At 36.5% G+C, this 26,705-nt stretch overlaps 2 protein-coding genes and 1 pseudogene across 2 annotated transcripts; 1 reads left to right on the top strand and 2 right to left on the bottom strand.

Annotated features, from left to right (window-relative positions):
* Nucleotides 1–7,644: 7,644 nt before the first annotated feature.
* LOC112720789 (uncharacterized) lies at nucleotides 7,645–12,693 on the bottom strand. Its single transcript, XM_025771875.3, has 4 exons — nucleotides 10,856–12,693; nucleotides 9,017–9,163; nucleotides 8,629–8,745; nucleotides 7,645–8,435 (listed from the first exon to the last, which is right to left on the bottom strand). The coding sequence occupies exons 1-4, from the start codon at nucleotides 12,404–12,406 to the stop codon at nucleotides 7,827–7,829; spliced, it is 2,424 nt and encodes an 807-aa protein (XP_025627660.1). The 5' UTR covers nucleotides 12,407–12,693; the 3' UTR covers nucleotides 7,645–7,826.
* Nucleotides 12,694–19,071: 6,378 nt separating this feature from the next.
* Nucleotides 19,072–19,612, bottom strand: LOC112721322 (uncharacterized; annotated as a pseudogene).
* Nucleotides 19,613–24,275: 4,663 nt separating this feature from the next.
* Nucleotides 24,276–25,053, top strand: LOC112721321 (serine/threonine-protein phosphatase 7 long form homolog). Its single transcript, XM_025772392.1, has 3 exons — nucleotides 24,276–24,739; nucleotides 24,843–24,933; nucleotides 25,024–25,053. The coding sequence occupies exons 1-3, from the start codon at nucleotides 24,276–24,278 to the stop codon at nucleotides 25,051–25,053; spliced, it is 585 nt and encodes a 194-aa protein (XP_025628177.1).
* The last annotated feature ends 1,652 nt before the right edge of the window (nucleotides 25,054–26,705 follow it).

The following is a 26,705-nucleotide window of genomic DNA, read 5'->3' as shown; positions in this document are numbered from 1 at the left end:
TCATTGATAGTTTGGAATTTATAGTATATTCTCTTCTTTTTATCCTATTTGATTTTCAGTTGCTTGGGGACAAGCAACAATTTAAGTTTGGTGTTGTGATGAGCGGATAATTTATACGCTTTTTGGCATTGTTTTTAGTATGTTTTTAGCAGGATCTAGTTACTTTTAGGGATGTTTTCATTAGTTTTTATGTTAAATTCACATTTCTGGACTTTACTATGAGTTTGTGTGTTTTTCTGTGATTTCAGGTATTTTCTGGCTGAAATTGAGGGATTTGAGCAAAAATCAGATTTAGAGGTTGAAGAAGGACTGCTGATGCTGTTGGATTCTGACCTCCCTGCACTCAAAGTGTATTTTCTGGAGCTACAGAACTCAAAATGGCGCGCTTTCAATTGCGTTGGAAAGTAGACATCCAGGGCTTTCCAGAAATATATAATAGTCTATACTTTGGGAGAGTTTAGAAGACGCAAAAGGGCGTTGAAATCCAGTTCTACGCTGCAGTCTGGAGTTAAACGCCAGAAACACGTCACGAACCAGAGTTGAACGCCAAAAACACGTTACAACTTGGCGTTCAACTCCAAAAGAAGCCTCTGCACGTGGAAAGCTAAAGCTCAGCCCAAGCACACACCAAGTGGGCCCCGGAAGTGGATTTATGCATCAATTACTTACTTCTGTAAACCCTAGTAGCTAGTTTAGTATAAATAGGACTTTTTACTATTGTATTAGACATCCTGGATTATATTTTTGATCATGTGATCACGTTTTGGGGGTTGGCCATTCGGCCATGCCTGAACCTTTCACTTATGTATTTTCAACGGAGAGTTTCTACACTCCATAGATTAAGGTGTGGAGCTCTGCTGTTCCTCATGAATTAATGCAAAGTACTACTGTTTTCTATTCAATTCAACTTATTCCGCTTCTATGATATCTATTCGCACCCAAGAACATGATGAATGTGATGATTATGTGACGCTCATCATCATTCTCACTTATGAACGCGTGCCTGACAAACACTTCCGTTCTACATGCAACCAAGCTAGAATGAGTATCTCTTAGATATCTAATACAGGGGACCGAGTCCGAGTTATTAGTATCTTCGTGGTATAAGTTAGAACCCATGGATGGCCATTCCTGAGATCCGAAAAGTCTAAAACTTGTCTGTGGTATTCCGAGTAGGATCTGGGAAGGGATGGCTGTGACGAACTTCAAACTCGCGAGTGCTGGGCATAGTGACAAACGCAAAAGGATAGTAAATCCTATTCTAGTATGATCGAGAACCTCTAGATGATTAGTCATGCCGTGACAGAGCATTTAGACCATTTTCACAGAGAGGATGGGATGTAGCCATTGACAACGGTGATGCCCTTACAAAAAGCTTGCCATGGAAAGGAGTAGGACTGATTGGATGAAGACAGCAGGAAAGCAGAAGTTCAGAAGAACGAAGGCATCTCTATACGCTTATCTGAAATTCTCACCAATGAATTACATAAGTATTTCTATCTTTATTTTCTATTTATTTATTATAATTCGAAAACTCCATAACCATTTGATATCCGCCTGACTGAGATTTACAAGGTGACCATAGCTTGCTTCATACCAACAATCTCCGTGGGATCGACCCTTACTCACGTAAGGTTTTATTACTTGGAAGACCCAGTGCACTTGCTGGTTAGTTGTGCGAAGTTGTGAAGTTATGTTTGGACCATGGTATTGTGCACCAGTTTGTTGGCGCCATTGCCAAGGAGAGAACGAACAACAAATTTTACAACCTGAGTAACAATTTCGCATACCAAAACTTCAAGTGGGTAAAATCCTTAGCCTTTATCTTTACTTTTCTACTTGAATATGGTTTGCTTGAAACTGATGGCCAGCTTAGAGCTCTTTGTGGCTTTAAGAGTAAGAGAGAAATGGCTCGCACTCCAAGCTGGTATGCAGGATTCAATAAAGCTCCACGCTTCAATTTGAGGTGCAAGGATTGGTTTCGAGCTCGAGTGAATGGATCTCGAAAGATGTTTGGTCATCTTAGTGAGAATTTAAATTCCATACTACCCGGGCTGGAAAAATGTAGATCCAGACAAAGATGGGTACAGAAGCAAGGTTTGGGATCCTGGAATTTATCCTGATAGTCAACAATCGTGGAGCCTGAAAACCTATTTAAATTTACTAAAAGGCTTTACATGCCTAGTTTGGGACCCCGGAGGATATCGGAATTGCAAACATTGGTGGAGATATCTGGATGAATTCAAACACAAGCCACCATAACAAGAAGCTCACCAGAATGTCCAACTTAAGGACTTTAACTAAAAGTGCTAGGTGGGAGACAACCCACCACGGTATGATCGTTCCTTTTTCAACTTTAATTTTGTTTCGTTTTGTTTGATTTTTGTTTCATTTTATTTTATTTTACTTTAATTTCATTAGGATCATTCATGACATCTGCATTTTGCATATATATAAAAAAAAAAGCAACCCACGCATGCGTATGGCCCCGCGTGGGCGTCGATTCAAAAATCGACGTAACAGTCCAACGCCCAGAAAGTTGGGCTGGAATCGTGCGGCTGGTATGCGTTAGGCACAATTTGGACCACGCGATCGTGTCGGTAACGCGAACGCATCACTTTCACTTCACACACACACCACGCGAAAGCGTGGGTGACGCGTACGCGTCGCGTGAATATTCTTGCCCCCTAAATGGAAACAGAGAGCTGCGTCAAAACGACGCTGGAATTGTGCGTTTAGCACAATTCTGAGCGACGCGTACGCATGCCCCACGCGTACGCGTCACTTTCATTATCCCTCACCCATGCGACCGCGTCAATGACGCGTCCGCGTCATTTCCTTTCCACCCCAATCACGCGATCGCGTGCTCCACGCATTCGCATGGATTTAAATACACTAACCCCCTTCGACATGGAACCCTAACCATTTTGCGTCCCCAAACCCCCCCCCCTTCCCCTCTACACTCTCCCTCTTCTCTTCTGCCACCACCGACCAGCCACCACCACCCCGCCCCACCTCGCCGCGCCCCCACCACCGCGCCGCCCTCGCAGAACCCCCTCCTCCCTCTTTTCTTCTTCCCTCTTTCTCCCCTTCCACTCTCCCCCCCTCCACGACCCCCCGCCTCATCGCCTCGCCCCCACCACCGCGCCACCCCGCCAGAACCACCGGCCACCATGCCCCCAACCCTCCCCTCCTCGCCCCTTCTTCTCCTTCCCCCCATAACCCTTTTCCTCCCCAACCACCAAACCACCACCCTGCCTCCACCGAACCGCCGCCGTGACCGCCTCCCAGCACCGCCGTGTCACCACCACCACCACCATCTCCCTGAATCCAAATTCTATACCTCCGCCCACCAGGTTACGCCAAACACCGATTCCTGTCCCAAGTTAGTTAGTTAGTCGTATGTTTTTTTTTTCAAATTCTGTTCAAATTAGGATAGTTAGAGATGCATGATCGTAGTGGATTATAGGTGGTTAGGTAGCTACGATGTGGTTAGTGGATTTAGGCCTGATAATTGCACCGTTTTTGTTACTTGTTTTATCTGTTTCGCAATTTTGAATTTGCTGTGATGATAATGCTGTTCATATGCTGTTCTTTACCATTCTTTAATGCAGATTGAGTTTGTTTATTCTGAATTCTTGTGAATTACTATTTTTTACTCTTTCCTGCACTACCTTATTATCATATGAACTGTTTTTGCTGTTGTTTATTACCCGGAAACGTCCAATTTTTAGCCGAAATGCTGTCCAATTTTTTTTTTTAGCAAATTGTTTCACCCAACTCCCATTCATGAATTAGTTGGTTTCAACCAAAAGCAATTCATGAATGCACGGGCTAGCTTTCTTATTCTTTCTGATTCCCTTATTCATTAAATAACATTATTGATGATTTCACTTTAATTTTGCAATTCTTTTCTATGTTTAATCGTCAATAATCTGCAATATCTACTTGAATTTGAGTTACTTGTTATTCAAATTTGTGCAATTTTAGTTAATTGGAAATCACAACACCATGCCACTTACTTTAACTTCATTTTTAACTCTTAACTACTTTAACTTTCTAACTTTTCTATTAGCTTTCAACTAACCACTTTAAAACAACTTCAAGGCATGATTACTGTTTTTCCTGATTAACAACAATTCCGCACATCATAGATTTTGGATTGTGATTTTTTCTTCTCCAACTTTTAACTTGCATACAATCCATAATTCTACATCTATTTAACTCAATTCATGCTTATATTGCTACTGTATTCCTCTTTTGCCACTCTATGCTTATATTGATAAAATCCTATTTGCTTACGTGTTTTCCTGCTTTAGTTTCTTAAATTGTATCCTGGAATTTATGCTTTTCATGATGTCTGACCCTAAAAGCAAAGAAAAGGGCAAAGCAACCACTGGAAAAAGAAAAAGAGGCGAATCCTCTACCTCTATATTGGATATCCTCCATGACGATTCCTGGCGGGAGAAGAATTTTACCCCGCAGGAAAACGCTGATCAGTTGGTGCTTGCCACTGACCCAGTAAAGTTTGCCAACAGATACTGTGAGCTGAAATATCCGGTCTTTGAAACTTCCAGGAACCTATACCTGGAAATGACTCTGAAAATTCCAGAAGAACTCAAACAATACACCTCAGAACAAATTAAACAGAGAGGCTGGTTCTTCTTGGAGAGGAATTTGACTGAAGTCAACTCATCCTGGTCAGAGAATTCTACTGCAACTACTTCAAAACGTCCCTGGATGCAGTACAATTCAGAGAAAAACAGATTCTGGTTACTGAAAAAGTAATTGAGAAAATCCTCACCCTCCAGCCTAAATCAGATCAACCAGATGGTTACCAAAAGGCTGAAGAGGATATGAGATTCATGAGATCTGACTGGGACGCAGTGAAACGGACTATAGCCTTTGATCCTACCGTCCCATGGGTCATGGGTAAGACAATAACAAACCCAAAGGGAATTAAGCTTATCTATCTGAATGATGAGGATCGGCTTTGGCAGCAGATTCTAAGTAACTACGTGATGCCGAGCACTCATGAGACAGAGGTGCCAGCTGCCATGATCACCCTCATTTGGTGTGTGATGGAGGGCAAGGACCTATATCTTCCCCGCTTTATCCGGTATTACATGGCCAGGGTCCATGTTAGAGGCACTCTGCCCTTTCCCTACTTGATTACTCAGCTGGGCCGCCGAGCTGAGGTGCCTTGGGAGATTGCTGATGAAAAGTCAACCGCCGCAGACTGCAAGAAGATTATCCCTCACAGTAGGAAGTTCCAGGCTTTGGGCTACCGACCGCCATTTCTCACTGACTCTGCTGAGGCAGCCACATCTTCTCACTAGGATAATCTTTAAATTATATAGAGTATGTATATGTTAGGTGAGATCTTAAACTAATCAAGGATTCAATTTATAGCTCACTTAGCCTCATATGTATCCTCACCTTTACCTTGGCCCCATTACAACCTTGAAAAAAGACCTCATGATATTTGTATGCATACATTGTATATTTGTTGATTGGTTAGATGAAGAACAAAGTTTTAGAAAGCATGAATAGAAAAGAATAAGAGTGATCAACCCCAAACACTGAGTGACTAGAGAGTAAACACAAATCCAGTGAGGGTTCAGTAGCTCATCTCCATATATCCAAATTTAATTATTTAATTGTCTTGCAAGTTTGTGGATTTCTCTAACTCAACTCAATTGTGAAAGTGTTTTAACATGATTTTGGCTTGGCTATGCATATATAATTCCTTGAAAATATGAATCAAATTAACATGTAAGCTCTATATATATATAGGTGGATAGTAATTAGAATTGCATGACTCATTTAGGTAGCTTGCATTTAGAATAGATTGCATTGCATAAGATTCCACCATTCCACCTTCACTCTTTCTCTTGGATTTAGCATGAGGACATGCTAATGTTTAAGTGTAGGGAGGTTGATAAACCCCTATTTTATGATTCATTTTGTGCTCAATTAAGTGTTTTTATCAATTCTTCTCCCACTTATTCATATGAATTGCATGGTTTTACAATTCCTTCCTTATATTATGATATATGAGAAAATATGCTTCCTATGCTTTAAAATTATTTACTTTAATCACCCTTTATTACCATTCGATGCCGTGATTTGTGTTTTAAGTAATTTCAGGCTTCATAGGGCAGGAATGACTTAGAGGACATAAAAGAAACTTACAAAAATGGAAGGAAAGCACAAAAATGGAGTTTTGAGGAAAAGGCAGCGACGCGTACGCGTGGATGACGCAAACGCGTGTCTAGCGCGAAATGACAGTGACGCGCACGCGTGGACGACGCGAACGCGTGCCTAGAGCAGAACACAAATGACGCGGACACGTGACAAAGAAAAACTCCAAACCACGCGAACGCGTGACCCACGCGCACGCGTGACGGACACCACGTGCAGTAATTTGCAGAAGTCGCCCCCAGCGATTTCTGGGCCCCTTTTTGGCCCAAATCCAAACCCAAAAACACAGAATATGAGCCAGAGAATGGAGGAATCAAAGAAGAGAACAGATACAACATTGATAATACGCAATTTTAGGTTTTAGATGTAGTTTTAGAGAGAAAGAGAGAGAGAGAGTGAGTGAGAGAGAGGCTCTCTCCTCTCTCTTAGGATTTAGGATTAGGATTTAGGATTTCTCTTAAATTTAGGATTCCTCTCAGTTTATGGTTATTTCTTCATTCCAGGTTCAATGTTCCTTTAATTTAATTTCTCTTCTACTTTTATTTACTTTATCACTTAGTTTATTTACTTTCCAAATTTGATTTATGAACTTTCCTATGTTAGAATTGATATCTTTATTTAATACAATTTGAGGTATTTCAGATTAATGATTGTTTTACTCTATTTATGATGCTTTCAATTTAATTTAGATTTATTTTTCCCTTTTGGCTTTGGTTAAGTAATTGGTAACACTTGAGTTATCAGATTCAGCATTTGATTGAGATTCGTGAATTGCTGATTGAATGGGATCGCTCTAAAGTTAGTCTTTCCACAGGAGTTGACTAGGACTTGAGAATCAATTTAATTAGTTCACTTGACTTTTCTTTATTTAGTAAGGGTTAACTAAGTGGGAGCAATAACAATTCTCATCACACCTGATAAGGATAACTAGGATAGGATTTCCAGTTCTCATACCTTGCCAAAAGTTTTCTAATTATTAATTTATTTTTTTTGCCATTTAATTTACTTCTTCCTTATTTCAAAAACTCAAAAAGATACAATTTCATAACCAATAATAAACACATTTCCCTGCAATTCCTTGAGAGACGACCCGAGGTTTCAATACTTCAGTTATCAATTTTATTGGATTTGCTTAAAGTGACAAACAAGTTTTTGTACGAAGAAATTCTTGTCAGTTTAGAAACTATACTTGCAACGCAATTATAATTTTATAAAAATTTCTTCACTAGCAGGAATCCCGATCGTCAGTGAAAGAAAAGGGTTTTTTTGTTTTAAGGAAAAAACGTCAAATCGTTATTATTCTTTATAAAAAAAATTATTTTAAAACATTTAATAATAAAAAAAAATCTGGGACAAATTTGATTTTCATCACAGACAGGACGGAAAAAAGTACTTAACCCAATTTAAAATTACTAACGATAAAGTGAAATGGAAAAAAAATGGATTTGCAACTGCACATACCCTTTATATAGAAGGAAGGACTGATTTTTTTTTTCCTTTTCCTTTGGCCAAACAAAAAACTTATTATTTACAGAGCAGAAACTGGGAAAAATAAAAAAAAGGAACAAACCTCGGCACTTTCTACACTTCTCTGTATACCAACATCCAATTCATATTCTTCACTACATGCTATACAAAACTCGTACGATTTTTTTCAATATGCTAAATGAACCATATAAAACCAAAACCATTACAAATTTCTTGGAGGCCAGTACCCTTAGGTTCACCCTCAGACCACATCTTCGCATCAAACCCAAACAGCCAGCACCAACAAAGAAAAGCCAAGACACAACTGCGCAGAAAAAGACCTTCAGGGCCTCCGAAGGGCCACAGACATGGGCAACATCAGGTGTAATTTCCACATAGGGGATGGCAGGGCTTACTTGAGTCCCCTCCGCCGCTTGATTCAGTCCAAGACTCTCATTCATCCAATCAGACAACCTAATCAGCACTTTTGCAAGCCACGCAATCTCGTCGTTCGATATTGGACGTCTCATCCAGTCGCCTTTATACTTAACATCTACATACGCATGGTTGCCAGCTCTTCTTGGCTTGAATATGTCATCACGACAATGTTGATGATGGATTGGTTCCGGGGAAGTTGGGGATGATATCATTGTGTGTCCATCAAATAAGTACCCCAACTTTTCCTTCAATGAATCTATGCATTGAAGGCTTGATACATGCCCAGACATAGCTTGCAACTCAGCTTCTGCACGTAGTATAAACAGCTGCAGGGACCCAAAAAAAAAAAAACAAAGGATGAAAACCTAGTACCATCAACTACATATATCATTTTAGTTAGAAACACGGGTCTGGTTGACTTTTTTACCCAAAAAAAGGTACAACTTAGATAAATACACTCTTTGACTGTTGTAATCTAGTTAGAAAATATGTATATATTTGATAGCAGAATTAAAGGACCTGAAGAAGCTGTTGTCCACCATCCTCCCCCTCGGCAAACAGTCGCAAATCCTTGTTCCAATTCTCGTGTAAGAATGAGCCATCAGCATCAGTCTCACATAAACCATCTTCCCAGTCCTGAAAAACCAGTATTATTCTTTTTAACAATTGTGAAGGTAAGAGGTCAAACTTAATACAGCGCTTAGGTGAGAAGCAAAATTGATCAAGTTCAGATGCACATGACAAAATATATTAACTATGTGGGAAAAGTCGCATAATTCATAATAATCATCCTATAACAGTAAGTATAGAATAAACTTTTAGCTCAAACACAGGGCAAATAACTACTAAACTGAAAGATAAGCATACTTGCAGGAACTGTAAAAACAGGAGAGAAAATTAAGCCCACCTGCAACTGCTCATGGATACTAGGAACATATCTGTACAAGTTGTTCAACATTGGTTTGCCTGGTCCAGCCTGTTTGGAGTGGAAAAGCGTATCCACATTCTTCAAAAGGTCGATGAGCTCTTTTGATGTCGTCAACATGTCTAACACCTGAAAGTTCCATTCAAGTAGACATAAAAGATATATTATCACTATAATAAGATTCCATCAAGCCTCAAAAGTCTACAATAACAGCAACAATACACACATAAGGGCAAAACTTAACTTGATCACAGAAACTTTCTAAATGTTACAGCAGCAATCTAAATGTATTTTCAACAGTTAACCAGTTCACAGATATTACTACCAAAACACTAAATGGATTATTTTCCTTGTAAACTTTAACAAACTAGATAAAATATTTACTAGCAATTTCATATGTGGTTAGGTGAATAGTATTCTGTGCCTCAGACCAAAATGCCAATTAAACAATAAACCAGTGCTTTTATTTAGACACAAGGTTTATAGTTACTAATATTACTAGAACAACAACAAACAATAACGAAAACAAAATCTTATCCTACTAAGAGGGGTTAGCTATATCAATCAAATAATGCTATTGCTTCCTATGTATCACGTCTGAGATTGTTCATTCAGAAATTTTGCTTAAACACTTCACACAAAGCCTCTTTAGATCTTTCTCTGCCTCTAACTATTGGTCTATCTTCCATATGATCCACTACTCTCACTGGATGTTCTGATGGCCTCCTCTCCACATGTCCAAACCACCTAAGACAAGATTCCATCGTCTTTTCAACAACAGGTGCTACTCTAACTTTCTCTTTTATATTCTCATTCCTGATTTCATCCATAAGCCTATGACTAAATCCATTGAAGAATCTTCATTTTGGCCATCCTGAACTTGTGTACAGGTTCACCCTTTGCCGGCCAAAACTCCATTGCATACAACATAGCTTATCTAAACAGTGCAATGAAATTTACACAAGTTTTAAAGATACTTTTTTCCGATCAAATACTGCTTAAAAATCAGGTAAGACCAGCAATGATTTGGAAACTAAAATGACTTGGTTAACCCATGCATGCCACTGCTAGAAACTATAAAGCCTTGCCAATGTGTTGCAGGGCCGAAGGGAAAATTGACATAGACTTCAACATCAGTTAATAGCCATGTTTGAATGCATCCAGCATTCCTAGATTTTAACTTCCTACTCACCCCGCTCACTGGGCCATGCTGCCAGGGATGGTAAAGCAAGAAAATTGAAAAAGACTTCCATAACATCTAAAAGCACCACATTTCAATGCTTCCAATATTCCCATGTTTTATATCACAATCATGATGGACAAAAGCTCCTGGTCTGAACAAACTTCATTGCACTGAGCTGTAAATATTATTTACCACCGGGGATCATTCATACAGATCCAACTTAGTAGCCACTTTTAAAAACCTGATTTTGCTATGAGACTATAACATGCAAGGACCTACAGCCATTATAACTAAGAACATGCAAATCACCCAGTCACTCACTACAACCGGTAAACATGAAACAATGGAATACAATTTTCTGTAACATGAAAGGAACCGAATATAGCTTGTTATACAGTTGCTAGTGTGCTCAAGAATCAGCTGCAGTTTTAGACTTTCAGTTCCACCATATGTCCTAAACATGAAACACTATATAAGTAAATACCCAACTCCCTATCAAATTCATAAGCAAGTCAAATAATCATAGAACATCCCAGCCCACAACATGGACTTACGAAAGTAAGGCATAGATTGCCCAACATTGGAAATTCTGACAATATGGAACAATGAAAAACATAAAAGAAGGTTGAGAAAGAAACCTTGAGCACCATCTGGATTATAAGTTCAACATCATTATGAAGAAATCTGTGAGCAAATCCAATAAAATGCATAACCAGGGAACTGAAGTATAGGTAGTTAGACAGCACATAATCCTGCCACTGTGGAGTATAACCACGGCTTCTGGCAACATAATTCTCCTTCCTTTCATTCACCTGAGCAGAAGCAGACCCATTGGCAATAGCTTCAAGCTCAGAAAGCTCATCCTCAGTTACATTCCAAGGCTCCAAGTAACTAATCCAGACCGAGAAAACCTGAGAAACATTCTTCACGGAAGCTGCCATAGGGCAAAACAAGAACGTTCTCAGCAGGTATCTATACAGAGGCCTCTGCGCCCATGGGTTCCAACACCGCAGAGAATTGTACTTCGAAGCCAATTCCTTCGCCCTCACTGCATCAAATGAGGAAGAAGAACCCAAATTCCTCCATCTAGGGCTCCCACAACACTCGCTGGCACCTCCACCGTCGCGAGCTTCAATCACCGCTACAGTGCTCAAATTCAAATACCTCACAAAAACTTTCACCACCTCACCGAGCCCTGGAGTCGGTGGAGTCTCTCCCAGTACCGACCGGAGCCGGAAAGAGACGCCGAGGAACTTGCAATCGTTCAAAGGAAACGGCGAGAAATCGTTATCAACAAGCCAGAAATGAATTAAGGTAGAAACCAGAAACTGAGCACGCGCCACAACCTTGGCATCAAAACCGCCACTGTAGTGAAGGATCGAGCTACGGTAGGGTTGGTGTGCGTTGAGGTCGTAGGTTGGGACATACGCGCTCAGATACGACCGTAGAATACGTATATACAAATTCGATTCAGTTTTCTGTTCGGCACTACCAGAACGTTTAACGGCGCTGGCAAAAACTGGAATCGAATGAGCCCAATTCTCTAACCGAAACTTCTTCACACTCTTAACCTCGACAAGGTGTGAATTCTCCGATTTGCCCCTGCAAACAGGGTAATACGCGAACCAGAAGAGGAAGTACTCGAAAACATTGAGCTGGATTTGTGAAGAAGGTGGCGATTCTTTAACCCTAGATTGGAAGAGAGAGGGGCAGAGTTCGGAGAGTGCGCCGGGGCCGCCGGAGGCTACACCGGCGGGAGAGGAAGAGGAGGAGATTAGAAGGAAGCGGGCCCACTCCGGAAGGCGCTCGGCAGGGAAGACGTATTTGACGAGGGAGAGGTTGTCGACGGCGGAGATAGCGGAGGAGAGGGTTCCGGCGGGGGAGAGGAGACTGGAGAGTGCAGCGGAGAGGTCGGAGTCGTTGGAGGAAATGGCGACATCGATCCAGCCAGCGGGGGAGGGAGGTTTGTTAGGGTTGCTGGGGTCGTCAAAGCCGAAGAGTTTGCAGATTAGGGTTGGGAAGGCGAGGGAGAAGAAGTGGCGGGACTGATCGGGTGTGTGGGAGTGCAGGAAGGAGTCGATGGAGGCGCAGGTGGAGACGATTTGGGAAGGTGTTGATGCGGCGGCGATGGTTGAAGCGAGGTCCTGGGATTTAGAGAGGGAATCGAGGGTGTAGGAGTGAGGGACCATCGTAAGGGGTTACGGTGGGGGCGCGATAAGACCGATTTGGTATTGAGTTTTAGGGTTTTAAAGGAAAGAGAGAAGGGAGAAGCAGGGTTTTTTGTTTGTGTGATTGGGTTTGGGAAGTTTTTTCAAAATAAGAGAAGAGGCAAAGGCAAATGGCGCCCTTTTATGGGGGTGAGAGTGTGTGTAACGTGGCGAAGTAATAGAGTCACTGTGATCGTATATGGTGGGGGCACTCTTTCATTTTGATTTGAAAAATTGTAAAAAGGAGGTGGAAAAAGAAGTAAGAAAGAGCTCGAGGTTCTTTGTAGTTTATAGCGTCGAGCCGGGGACTGCTTTTGTTACTTTCTCTGTTTCCACTGTAGTTATAAAAATTGAATCTGGGATCGAATCGATCATATTGTTGATTTATTAATTTATTAATTTAACTAATAAATTATCGATTAAATGACTTAAATCAGTAAATTAATCTTACATAAATAAAAAATATAAAATAATTTAAAATTTAAAATAAATAATTTTATTAATATTTTAAAAATAATCAAAATTTAATAAATTATAATCAACAAATTATAATCTAATTATTATTAAATAAATATATATAATTTTAATATTTATTTATAATAAAAAAATTTTAATTTTATTTTCATACTAAAATAACTATTTTTATTTTTATAACTAACTAATTAATTTATATTTATTATATTATTTTTATTAAAAAATAATATTTAATAAATATCATAAAATCATAAAAAAATAATGATATTGTAATTAATAAAAGAGTAAAGTATCGTTTTTGTCCCCAACATTTGGAATAAGTTTTAAAGTTGTCTCTAACGTTTCAATTGTCCTATTTAAATCCCTAACGTTTCAAAATTGACTCAATGTTGTCCTGCCGTTAGGAATCTGTTAACAGAATTGACGGCAGGACAAAATTGAGATGATTTTGAAACGTTAGGGACTTAAATAGGACGAAAACGTTGGGGACAAAAACGATACATAGAAATAAATTTTAGTTTTATCCTTCAATAATATTAATTTTTTACTGTACATAGTATTCAATTTTTTTTAATCACATCTAAGTAAATTACACTTAATCATGCTATTTTCATTCTAAATAAATTTTTTTATATTTTTATATTAACTTATAACTTTAAGTGTAAAATTATAAAAAATTAAATTTATTTAGAATAAAAGTAATGTGATTAAGTGTAATTTACTTAGATGTGATTGTAGGATTACAAGTGTTCATAACACGCAGCGGAAGTAATAAAGTAATCCTATTGATCTATTTTGTGCTTAAAATTTTATTGAAATAAGATGGGTTAGATGCCAATACCTGAGTACCCTAGTGAATGAAAACTTTCTCCTTCGATAGTACGAGGTACTATGTGTATCCACACCGAGACTGATCCTTGTTGTCAACTCCTTGACCAATGAATTTAACTGAGAAATTTCTTGCAACTCCTTGCACCAGCAATTCTTCACTAAGAATTGGAATATTTGTGTATGTGGAGGTAAAAGAAAAACTTGTGTGTTCTTTCTTTTATCATATACACATATATATAGTATGAGATTGGTGACTGATTTGTGAATCAAATTACAACTTAATTTAAAACAGAATCAGTTGGAATCTTATCCATATTTAAAACTCATCATAGAATAAATAATTAATTATTTAATATTCTCAATTATCATATTATTATATTCATGGTGCTAGCAAAGAATATAATAATATTCCATTTGAATTAATATAATTATTTATTTGATCTAATCAAAATAATAATTAAATGATTATTTACCAAAGATTAGAACACTCGTTAGTGTGTGACCACATAGGTTCAATACTAAGCGGGTAGTAAATTAGTCATACTAAATTTACTAATCAAGGTTGGCGTCTAACAACGCTCCTTGACGACCCGATAGTATGAAGTAATAATATTTTTATTAAGAACCCAAGATGAACAAAAAATACAACTCCTTCCATCTTTTCAGCTCTTGGCTAACTTTTAGAGTACGATTTGATTGTCAAACTCTAACTTGTAACCATTATTATAATGAATTATGAATAACTTAAGAAACTCATTTCTTAATTCATTCAAACCCTTTGGCCAAGGCATTGTTTATTTCATTCATTATAATCGTAGAGCTCAAACTCATTACCATAGTGGATAAATTCCATTTTGACTAATCATTAATTCTACAAGTATTTAAATCATACTCAATGTCCATTCAACTAACACCGTAGGGTGTTAGGTGTCGGGAATCAAAGTATAACAAATACATTGTCAATTACTATGATAGTCGCATGTCAAAGGAAAATTCTAATATTATGTTCATCATAAGAATATCCTATTGACAAATATACGGTAACTATAACCATTAGGAATTCTTAGAGTGAGTCAGTTCAATGGTTATATCTCTATATATACCATTTATATATATAATTTAATAAATGAGATCTATTAATCTTCATCCAATGAAGACTATTATATATCCGAATCACTAATGTCCCATTTTTAGTGATTCTACGATTAAGAACAATTTAAATTAAAAGTACTTATAAAATGTATATCTCATTATTACGATCCCTATCGTAATTATTCGTTTCTAATTTTAATTAAGGACACTATCATAAATTATAAAAGTTTATTCTTATAAAAAGAAATAATAATAATAATAATTCACAATAGTATTTTGTTGGACATACACACTTATCTCCAACAATCTCCCACTTGCACTAGAGCCAATGACAGATTGGATCTAGGGCATACATGTATTTTCAACAAAATCTCCCACTTGCACTAGAGCCAATCAGTCATATATTTCAATCCTAATTCCTACATGTGCTTATCAAACTCTTTTGATCCAAGTGCCTTAGTGAATGGGTCTGCTGCATTATCCTTCCCAGCAAGCTTTTGAATTTCAACGTCTCCACGTTCAACGATCTCTCTTATCAAATGATATCTTCTCAAGATATGCTTAGATTTTTGATGTGATCTTGGCTCTTTTGCTTGTGCAATGGCTCCATTATTGTCGCACAGTAATGGAAGTGGTTCTTTAATTGAAGGCACCACACCAAGCTCGTTTATGAACTTCTTCATCCACACAGCTTCTTTAGCAGCCTCACTTGCTGCTATGTACTCAGCTTCAGTTGTTGAATCAGCTACAGTAGCTTGTTTGGAACTTTTTCAACTCACTGCACCACCGTTTAAGGTGAAAACATAACCTGAAGTAGATTTGCTATCATCTTTGTCTGAGGCAAAACTTGCGTCAGTGAACCCTTTTGGTATAAGTTCAGAATCTCCATAGATGATGAATTGGTCTTTGGTTCTTCTTAAATATTTAAGAATGGATTTAACCACCTTCCAATGTTCCTCACCAAGATTTGCCTGATATCGACTGGCTACTCCTAGCGCATATGCGACATCAGGACGTGTACATGTCATGGTATACATGATAGCTCCCATGCACTAGCATATGGTATTCTACTCATGCGTACTCTCTCTTCAGAAGTTTTAGGACAATCCTTTCTACTGAGAGTAATTCCAGTGCCTATTGGTAAATAACCCTTTTTGGAGTTTTCCATGTTATACCTTTTCAATATGGTATCAATGTACATAGATTGTGAGAGTCCGAGCAACCTTTTAGATCTATCTCTATAGATCTTTATTCCTAGAATATAGGCTGCTTCTCCCAAATCTTTCATGGAGAATTGTTGAGATAGCCAAGTTTTGGTATTTTGTAATGCTGGTACATCATTTCCTATTAGTAATATGTCATCAACATAGAGTACTAAGAAAATGACTGTACTCCCACTAAACTTTTTGTATATGCAAGTATCCTCTTCACACCGGATAAAATCGAACTTTTCGATTGTCTTATTAAAGCAAATATTCCAACTTCTAGAAGCTTGCTTTAGCCCATAAATGGCGCGTTGCAGCTTACAAACTTTACTATGATCAGACTGAAGTGTTAAACCTTCAGGTTGTGTCATGTACACTTCTTCTTTGAGTTCTTCGTTAAGAAAAGCTGTTTTCACATCCATTTGCCATCTTTCATAATCATAGTATGCTGCTATAGCAAGTAGAATCCGAATAGATTTGAGCATTGCCATAGGAGAAAATGTTTCTTCATAATCTATTCCCTCCTTTTGACGGTATCCCTTAGCAACTAGACGGGCTTTATAGGTCTCTGCCTTACCATCTGCTCCAATCTTTTTCTTGTAAACCCATTTGCAACCAATAGGTTTTGCCTTTTGAGGGTTCAACCAAAGTCCAAACATTGTTGATCCTCATAGACTCTATTTTGGATTCCATGGCACTCTGCCATTTTAGACTTTCGGAACTTTGCATTGCCTCTTCATAAGTCTTAGGATCATTATCATCATAATCGATCCCATTTTCCACATCATCTTGCACCATTAGGTTTAGCCTTAGTGGTGGACGATGTTCTCTTGTGGACCGTCGAAGAGGTAGTTCTTGTACCAAATTTGGAGGTTGTTGAACCGGTTCCAAAGGTAGTTCAAGGATTGGTTCATTAATCTCTCTTTGAACTACTATTGGTTCGTTATCCTCAACTCTTGAAGATGATAAATTTGGTGTTAGTTTGAGTATATCCAAAGTTGGTTGCTCAACTTGAATTTCATATTCTTGAGCTTGTACTATTTCATTGGTTTCTTGAACTTCATCAAGTTCTATTTCTTCACCTTGTCTTCCCTCAGAAAGAAATTTCTTTTCTAAAAAGGTTCCACCTCTTGCCATAAACACTTTGTGATCAGAAGGGTGATAGAAATAATAACCCATTGTTTCTTTAGGGTAACCAATGAATCTACATTTATCGGACCTATCATCAAGTTTATTACTTTGCAATTTTTTAACATATGCTGGACATCCCCAAACTCTAATGTGCTTAAGATTTGGTTTTCGTCCTTTTCATATCTCATATGGTATTGAAGAAATTGCTTTAGTGGGTACTTTATTTAGCAAATATGCTGCTGTTTCTAAAGCATAGCCCCATAAATTCAATGGAAGATCAGTAAAACCCATCATGGATCGAACCATATCTAATAAAGTTTGATTCCTCCTCTCTGAAACACCATTGTGTTGTGGAGTACCAGGAGGTGTCCATTGAGAAAGAATCTCATTTTTCTTTAAGTACTCAAGAAAATTATCATTCAGATATTCTCTTCCTCTATCAGATCTAAGCACCTTAATGCTTTTACCTGTTTGATTTTCAACTTCACTGTGAAAAATTTTGAACATTTCAAATGACTCAGATTTGTGTTTCATAAGATACACAAAGCCATATCTAGACATATCATCAGTGAAAGTGATAAAATAGGAATATCCTCCTCTGGCTTGAATTTTCATTGGTCTACAAACATCTGTATGTATTAGTCCCAATAATTCTGTAGCCCTTTCTCCATGTTCCATAAATGGAGTTTTGGTCATTTTTCCTTTGAGACAGGATTCACAAGTTATATATGATTCATAATCATATTTGTTAAGATAACCTTCTTTATGTAACTTAGAAATCCTTTTTTCTCCTATATGACCAAGTCTACAATGCCAAAGATATGATTCATTTACTTGATTATTCCTCTCTCTTTTGAGAGTAAAAACATGCATGACAGAATTACCATTTAAATTGGAAAGAATATAAATGCCATAATGGAGATAGCCATTTACGTATAAGTCATCACCATAATAAGTAGAACAAATTTCATTTTTAATATTAAAATAAAAATCACGTTTGTCCAACATAGAAACAGAAATAACATTTGCAACAAAATTAGGAACATAATGACAATTCTCTAATATTAATGTCTTACACGTAGGCATTGCTAAAGAAATAGATCCTATAGCTACAGCAGCAATATTTGCTCTGTTCCCGACTTGAAGGTAAGTTTCTCCCTTCTTCAGCCATTTACTTACTCGTAGTCCCTGCAACAAATTGCAAATATTATGAGCACTTCAGGTATCTAATACCCATATAGAAGAATTAATAGTAGCACTTCTGAAAGATTCTGACGCTGACAAAATGGTACCTGACTTTTGTTATTGACAAAATAGTCCCTAAAAAATTTTAAAATTTGACAAACATGTCTTCGAGCTTGTCGGAACAAATCTCTGACAAGCACAATGCTGACATGACCACCGTATTTTGGTGACCTGACAAACCACCCCGCAAACCCTAATCCCTCTCTCCCCAACGCAGACTCCCCCTCCATCTCCCTCCCCATCACAGCCCACCTCCTACCCAATGCAAACCCCTCCCCCTCCCTCCCCATCGCAGCCCCCTTTCCTCTCCCTCCCCATCGCAGCCCCCCAACACACACTCTCCCTTCCCTTTCCCTCCCATCGCAGCTCCCTTCCCTCTCCCTCTCATCGCAGATCATATAAAGGCACAGATAGAAGCACACACAACAGAATACAATATCATAATTCAAATTACAATCTTCTAATATCATTTGTGTTTCTTTCCAAATGTATTACACTATTCTATTAATTACATTAAAAAAAGAAGAAAAAGAAAAAAATCAGTTACAAACCCCCCAAATTTCTTTCCCTTTGAACATACATCCAGATTCTCCATTTGAATGCTGCTCTTGAGGGGCATATACACTTGCACCAACATAGTAGATGAATAAATTCACAATCCCATCAAATTCACAATGACCAACACACCCACAATAACCGTAAAAAATAGCAGAGGAAGAGAAGGTTATCAATTGCTATAATAAGCAAAACCAAAAAAATCACGAAGACAAAGTTATAGATGAAAATAAAAAATGTGACCCAGAGGTAAGTGATGAACAAACGCTTGAAGACTTTGGGGATTGCGAAGACGGTGGAGGAAAAGGAGACAGCTTTGTTGGTGTAGAGGGAAGCAACGATGAAGACGACAGTGGTGGTGGAGAGGAGAGAGAAGGCGAAGAGAAAGAGAATGTAGCAGAACTGGATTGTGAGGAGAAGAGTCCATTCATGGTTAGCTTGAGAAGAGTCCTGTTAAGAGTTCTGAAACTGAGTGAGGAATGGGTGTGTAAAAAATGGGTGTGCGAGGATTGCGAATGAGAGAGGAAAAATTAGGGTTAGGGTTATGAGGTAGAACATCTTCGATGATCTCTTTGGAATTGAGATTGATTCTCTCAAGATTTCTGGAATGTTCAGGAATTGCAGCTCCTCTGGTGCTAGATCCATTATTCCTTCTTCTTCTTCTCAAATTCTCGTTTTGGTTTGTGATTGCTTTGAAGGGATGGGATTTTGAGGTATCAGATTTTTGTTCTTCTTCGTTGCAGAAATGAGATGAGATGAGATGATATGAGAGGCAAGAAGAGGGAAGGGGGCTGCGATGGGGAGGGAAAGGGAAGGGGAGAGTGTGCATTGGGGGCTGCGATGGGGAGGGAGGGATTAGGGTTTAGGGGGTGATTTGCCAGGGATCAAAATACTATGGACATGTCAGCATTGTGCTTACCGGAGATTTGCTCCGGTGAGCTTGGAGACACGCTTGTCAAATTTTAAAATTTTTTAAGGACAGAGGACTATTTTGTCAATAACAAAAGTCAGGTACCATTTTGTCAGCACCAAAATCTTTCGGGTACCGATTTGGTATTTACCTCTAAAAAATAATTGAATACTATGTACATTAAAAAATTGATATTATTGAAGGATAAAACTAAAATTTATTTCTATGTATCATTTTTATCCCCAATATTTTCGTCCTATTTAAGTCCCTAACGTTTTAAAATCGTCTCAATTTTGTCCCGCCGTCAATTCTGTTAACGGATCCCTAACGGCAGGACAACATTGAGTCAATTTTGAAATGTTAGGGACTTAAATATGACGATTAAAACGTTAGGGACAACTTTATTAGGACTTACCCCAAACGTTGGGAACAAAAACGATACTTTACTCTTAATAAAAATATTTGATATTTTTATTTTATATATTTAATAACATTTATATTAATAATTATGATATAATTAATTTAAATATAAGTGAGTATAAAATTAAAATAATATGAAATAACATAGCTTGGTGATAAAAGGAATATGTAATAACAAAAAAGGCTTAAGTTCAAACTATATCTTTAATAATTTTAAATTTTTTTTAAAATGGTTCGATTAGACCGATTTTTTATCAATTCTATTTTTTAAACGGTCATATTATTGGACCGCATCGATTAAAAGTCTGGTCCTTACAATAATGTTCACTTTCCAATTAAAAATTTATTGTGAATTTGAAGCGTTTGTTTGATTTGCTATTTTATTGTTTTATTTATATTTTTAGTTTTTTACTTACAAAATCTTAATAATAAAAATATTAAAAATTAAAATAAAAAATATTTTCACAAATTAAACAAGTTCAACTAAATTGGTTGAGCTAAATTAGTTAAAAGTTTTATTTAAATATAGAATAAAATATATTTTTTTATTTTTAATATTTTTAAAAAATTAAAAAATATATAAAATTTAATTTTTTTATTTTATCTTTAATATTTTTAATAAATTTTAATTTTATTCCTACTTTTAATTTTTTTTATTGTCAAAATGTGGTTAATATTTTTTTTCAATTTTATTAAACCGATTAAATATATAACCAATTGCAACAAGTTAGTAAAAAAAAACCTATTAAAAAAATAGAGCTGGACCTTTTTTCTGAATTTTTTTAAACCCAACGTAAATTTAAATTATCATGAGAAACATAAAAAATTTAAAACCAAATGAAAATAAATATGTAAAATCATTGTAAAATAAATATCCAGAATCTAATATAAAAAAATTCAAAAACATAACAAAAAAAACATAAAAAATCTAACAAAAAAATAGATTTTCAAAATTATTTTAAAAAATTCAAAACCTAACAAAACGATAGATCCAAAAAATAAAAAAAAAACATCTGAAAACTAAGGAAAAATATCTAAAACTATTAAAAAGATCTTCCAAAACTTAAAAAGAAGAACCATCCAAAACATAAGAAAAAAAATATCTAAAACATATAAAAAAAATACATCCAAAACTTAGGAAAAAAATTCAAAATTTATTAAAGAATTATCCAAAAATTAGAAAAAAGAGAAAGAAAGAAGAAGGTCATGTGTGGAGACTGGTGCACGGATGATGAGCGGCGCAGTGTGCAACAGAAAAGACAAACGTACACAAATATTGGAACACTTTTTTTAAAATTAAAAAAGTTAGCTCAAGTTGGCTATATTTAGTAAACCTATCCTTTTTTTTTCTTTCTATTTTACCTCTTCTCTCCATCATCACTATTATCACACTACCACACCATTCTAACCCTCAATTCTAACTCATTTTCATTTCTCATTGTCACCTTTACCTTTACTATAATTACCGTTGCCATAGTTGCAACCTCTAATTCCAACAATCTCTCACCGCACCGTAGCCCCAACCTCAACCTAAATCCTAACCCTAATCACCCTTTACCCCGACTATATTATCACCTTCATTACCACTGCACTTAACACCAACTACTTCCCTTAATCTACTGCCACCAACATCATCACCTTCTCCCTCATTAACCCCAAATTTTGGCTCCATTATCTCAACCTCCACCATCACTAGCATCTCCATTATTAGCCTTAATCACAATTTCAGATCACCTCCAATCACAGCTTCATAGCTCAGCTTTCACTTTTACCAATACGTTCACCTTATATAACAAACAAACAACAAAAACATCCATCATCACTAGCATCTCCATTATTAGCCTTAATCACAATTCCACATCACCTCCAATCACAGCTTCATAACTCAGCTTTCACTTTTATCAATACGTTCACCTTGTATAACAAACAAACAATAGAAACATTCACCTTGTTTTTATTTTTTTTAAAGAAAAATAAATATCAATAGAGAAAGAGGTGTGATGTTGGCGATGAAGATGGCAGAGACGACTTGAAGATAATAATAGTGGTAATATTGATGGCACGATGGAGAAAAAAAAAAGGTATGATGAGTCGTACAAAGAGTGAAGGTGGTACTAGCAAACACGAAAAACAAAAAGAGGTAAATACAAAGGTAAAGAAAAAGAGGATAAGAGAGAAACATTTTTCTAGTGGGTGAAAAAAGAATATTTGATGTAAATGAAGCAGAGACAATACTAGTGGTATGTAGAAGTGATGATGATGGCAACAGTGCTAGTGTGTAAGGAAAAAATGATGATGGTGGTTGGCAGAGATAGCAGTTAATGGATTTAGAATGAGAGTGTCTTGAAGAGAGAAGAAAAGAATTTGAAAATGATGATAATGATGATGACGATTAAATAAGAACTTTTTTTTTTAAATATTGGACTTCATTTTGTGTAATCAAAATAAATGGTCCAACTCGTGTAATACGCCGTTGTGGGAAGTGCCGAAAAACGGTGTCAATTCGGCAATGCTGTTTTCTTAAAAAACGGCACTGACGTGTTAATCAATTTGGCACTGCTAAATTGTTTGGAGAGTCAACACGTGGTACTTCTTTTTTAACCTACCCACTCGTGATCCAGTTGTTTCTTTACTTATGATTAACACTCCTTTTACGGTTTCATATTTTTACTTCTTATTTCTCCTTCTTTAACTTCTTTATATTAGAGCTTTAAACCTTTCATTTTTACAACTTCAAAGCACCAAATTCATACTCCTGCCAATATTATCTCTTAAGCTTATACACTCATCTCTGATACAAAATTTACTTTGCAAAAAGAAAAATACAACTAACATTGTATAATACAAGTAAGTAGTTTAGTTAACATTATTATTAGTTAATTATTCGAATAATTTTATAATATTATATGCTAAAAATATATAATTTATTAGTGCTATTTTCTAGTTGATTAATGTTGTTTAGAGTAGTAGTTGCTAGTTATTAGTAACAATTGTTTAATAATTTTGTTAGTTAGTGTAATGTTAATGTTAGTTGTTTGTGTATAGTTCTATGTATTTTATAGTAGTTTATGTATTTTTTAAATTTTTATTAAAAACTCAGAATTATTAGTAAAGTTGTTAGCATATTTTGTTAGTAGTTTTAATTTTATTGTAAATATTTATTAAAAACAAAATTATTATTGTTGTTAGTATATATTTTTAATAATTTTGATTTTACTTTAATTTTATTTTATTAAGTTTTTACATAAAAAGACTTGTTATTTTTGGTAATTGCAATTTTAATTAATTACTTTAATTATTTATTAAAAAACGGGTTTATTATTAATTTAGAGTATAGTTTTAGTCATTTTAGTTTGACTTAAAAAATGTATTAAAAAACAGAATTAATATTAATAATGGTTAGCATACAATTTTAGTAACTTTTAGTTAGTAATTTATTTTTTGTAAAAAATATTTATCAAATAAGCTTTTTTTTTTTTTTTTGCAAAATAAAAAAAAAGACTAGGTCGTAACATCACACGCCCTGAAGACCATATTATAGAACATCTTGACAATCTTTTATATGTAACTAATTTGAAAATTATCAATTAAGTAATTATGTTGTTAGTTTTATTGATATGAGTGATTAATTTTTTAACTGTTAATTATGTTTATTCTAATTTAGTATTAATTTAATGATTATTTTTAATTATATTTATGATTATTATTACTATTGTTGATGTTGTTGTTGTTAGTTGTAATTATTGACTGATATCATTATTTATTTTAGGCTTCAAGAAAGTTGCGCACGAGGCACTTAAATCAAATGGACTCCTACGATGTTAGGGTAGAAGAACAGTTAAGAGAAAGTGGGTTTTACTATATATCTCAAATTGGTAAGATTATGGCTCATTGTCCCACGATAGATGCACTGATTGAAAGGTAGCATCCTGAGACACACACTTTTTATCTTCCACACGGTGAGTGTATGATTACGTTGGAGGATGTCATGATGATCCTGGGACACCGGACTCATGGCCAACCAGTAACTGGTTGGACTGATAGCAGCACAAGTGGGCTAGAGAATGAGTGTCTAATGCAATTTGGTACTGCACTTAGACCGAACGACCATAAAGGAAGCGGGATCAAGTTGACGTGGTTCCGTAGCCTAAAGCGACGCCTACCTTTGACTGATTGGGTTAGTAAGAAAATGTATGTGAAATGCCACATAATGTTACTATTTGGAACGATATTATTCTGTGACAAGTCCGGAGCCACCGTGCACTTGAAGTTTTTGCTATTACTTCGACAATTTTCTAACATTAAGAAGTTCAGTTGGGGTTCCGCATGCCTTGCACATATGTACAGATCATTGTGTCAGGCATCACGATATGAGTGTAAGGACATGGATGATCCTCTTGTGTTGTTCCATGTGTGGGCATGGATACGTATGCCGTCAATAAGGCCTCTACCGTTAGATACTAGCTTTCCACTTGTATGTAGGTAAAATTTTGATATGATGTTATTTTTTATTTTTTATTTTTGTTTTAATTACTTTCTCCCATTTATGTGTTAGGTGGAATAATTATCAACTGAGCGAAGACCAATACAGACATTGGACAACTGCTTACATGAGGGGAAGGTTGGATGATCTTCTCCCAGATGGGGTATGTGTTTTGTCATTTGTGCTTTGTATTGATATTGAATTCAGTTGATAACAACTATTGATAACGTTGTGCTTTGATATATTTCTGTAGTTTCTATGGGATGCATACAACTCAGACTGAGTTCCATCTCATGTAATTCCACTTGAAATCAATGAGGGGTCAGATTTATGGAGTGCGGCGGTGCCATTGATATGTTTTGAGTGTGTTAAATGACATCCAACCGATAGGGTAAGGTGACAGTTTGGGTTTCATCAGGACCCCCCAAAAAATCCTTTTAACCTTAAAGGTTCGCATAACATAGTACTTACTGGTCCCAAAAACAAAGATTGGGCAATTGAACATAAAGATTAGATTTCGGCATGGACAAATAGTTCTGCATGTGTTCTAACTGGTCAACGTGTCGAGAGATATGAACCATCCAAACAATACATGGACTGGTACATTTCCACATTTGGTGATTACTTGAGACTTTCCGGTTGTGCGGGGCAGCTACCACTACAGCAACAACAACAACAACAACAACCACCACCACCATAGCAACAACCACATCAACAGCCATAACAACAACAATTGCATCCCTATCCACCACTATATCCATATCCACCACCATATACACACCCGTAGCACGTGCCTTATTCACAACCACCTTTAGATTATGTTCCATATCCGCAAGCACAGACATTTTCACAGCCATTTATACCACCATATTCACATCCATACCCACCACCATACATACAGGAATGTTCACACCAATCTCAATTGTCATTCATGCAGCCTTTTATACCACCATACTCACAGTGTAACACCCTACCATACAGAGTCTTATGCTTAAGTCATAAAACAGAGATGGCGAGGTATTACGACCTCTAAAAATAAAATCTAGTACTTATAGTATTGCAAAAAATGTTTGTAACTAGGAGCCTTTGAAGAAAAAGGGGTAAATTAAAACTGTTAAATCAAAACGCGCAACACTCTGATCGGTAACGTAAACGAAACAGATAAAGAGTAAACTGACGCTAAGATATACAAAAGAGTGCCAAAATACATATATCAAGGCTCGGGACTTGGCTTGCAAAGATAGCCGATCCGAGCAAATAAGAGTATACATGCGTATATAGATGGAAATCCCAAAAGAACCCGAAAGACAAAATACAAAACTTGTTTCTCCAAAATAACCTCTAAGAGAAGTAATACAAAATACATATACAGTGGAGAATATAGTATCTAAACAGGTATATAATAACCAAAATAAAATCCTAAAAACTAAGGATCTTCGCCAAAAGGGAGTCTCCAGTATGTCTTAGGGAGGAGCCTCACGTCCTGCATTTGAAAATCACAAAATCCGCATGGGTGAGAACCGGAGGTTCTCAGCATGGTAACAGTGCCCAAATATCTAACATGTAATGTCCTGGGAAAGCCGAAGGCAATCCTAGAACTTCCAGATTATAATCAAAGCGCATAAACATGCTAAACCATAAGAAATGTAAATAGGCGACTAACTTAAGGGTCTTCAGACTAACTAAACATTCCCTTTCCAAATCCTGCAAACCTCCCAATCGCCAATAGTAACAGATGCAAACACAAGTATATCAAACAAGAAAATGTACAAGTAGGAAACAGATAAGGTAATTAAGTAATTAGCAAGTAATGATGCAATCAATTAGGCAATCCAAACAATTCACATGTAATGCATATGATGCATGCATGTCCTAGTGGCTGATGAGTCTCATCTGTCGGTTATAAAGCCAACCCGACAAGTCCTGGTAGCTAAC

The sequence above is a fragment of the Arachis hypogaea genome, chromosome 11 (genome assembly GCF_003086295.3).
Source record: "Arachis hypogaea cultivar Tifrunner chromosome 11, arahy.Tifrunner.gnm2.J5K5, whole genome shotgun sequence".
Classification (NCBI taxonomy): domain Eukaryota; kingdom Viridiplantae; phylum Streptophyta; class Magnoliopsida; order Fabales; family Fabaceae; genus Arachis; species Arachis hypogaea.
This window is presented reverse-complemented; position numbering and strand designations above follow the sequence as displayed.

Coding starts and splice junctions, on each gene's coding strand:
- LOC112721321 (XM_025772392.1), top strand. CDS start 24,276: ATGATGATCCTGGGACACCGGACTCATGGCCAACCAGTAACTGGTTGG. Junction 24,740..24,842: donor CCGTCAATAAGGCCTCTACC/GTTAGATACTAG, acceptor TTTATGTGTTAG/GTGGAATAATTATCAACTGA. Junction 24,934..25,023: donor ATGATCTTCTCCCAGATGGG/GTATGTGTTTTG, acceptor ATATTTCTGTAG/TTTCTATGGGATGCATACAA.
- LOC112720789 (XM_025771875.3), bottom strand. CDS start 12,406: ATGGTCCCTCACTCCTACACCCTCGATTCCCTCTCTAAATCCCAGGAC. Junction 9,164..10,855: donor TAATCCAGATGGTGCTCAAG/GTTTCTTTCTCA, acceptor TGGAACTTTCAG/GTGTTAGACATGTTGACGAC. Junction 8,436..8,628: donor GTGGACAACAGCTTCTTCAG/GTCCTTTAATTC, acceptor GGGTCCCTGCAG/CTGTTTATACTACGTGCAGA.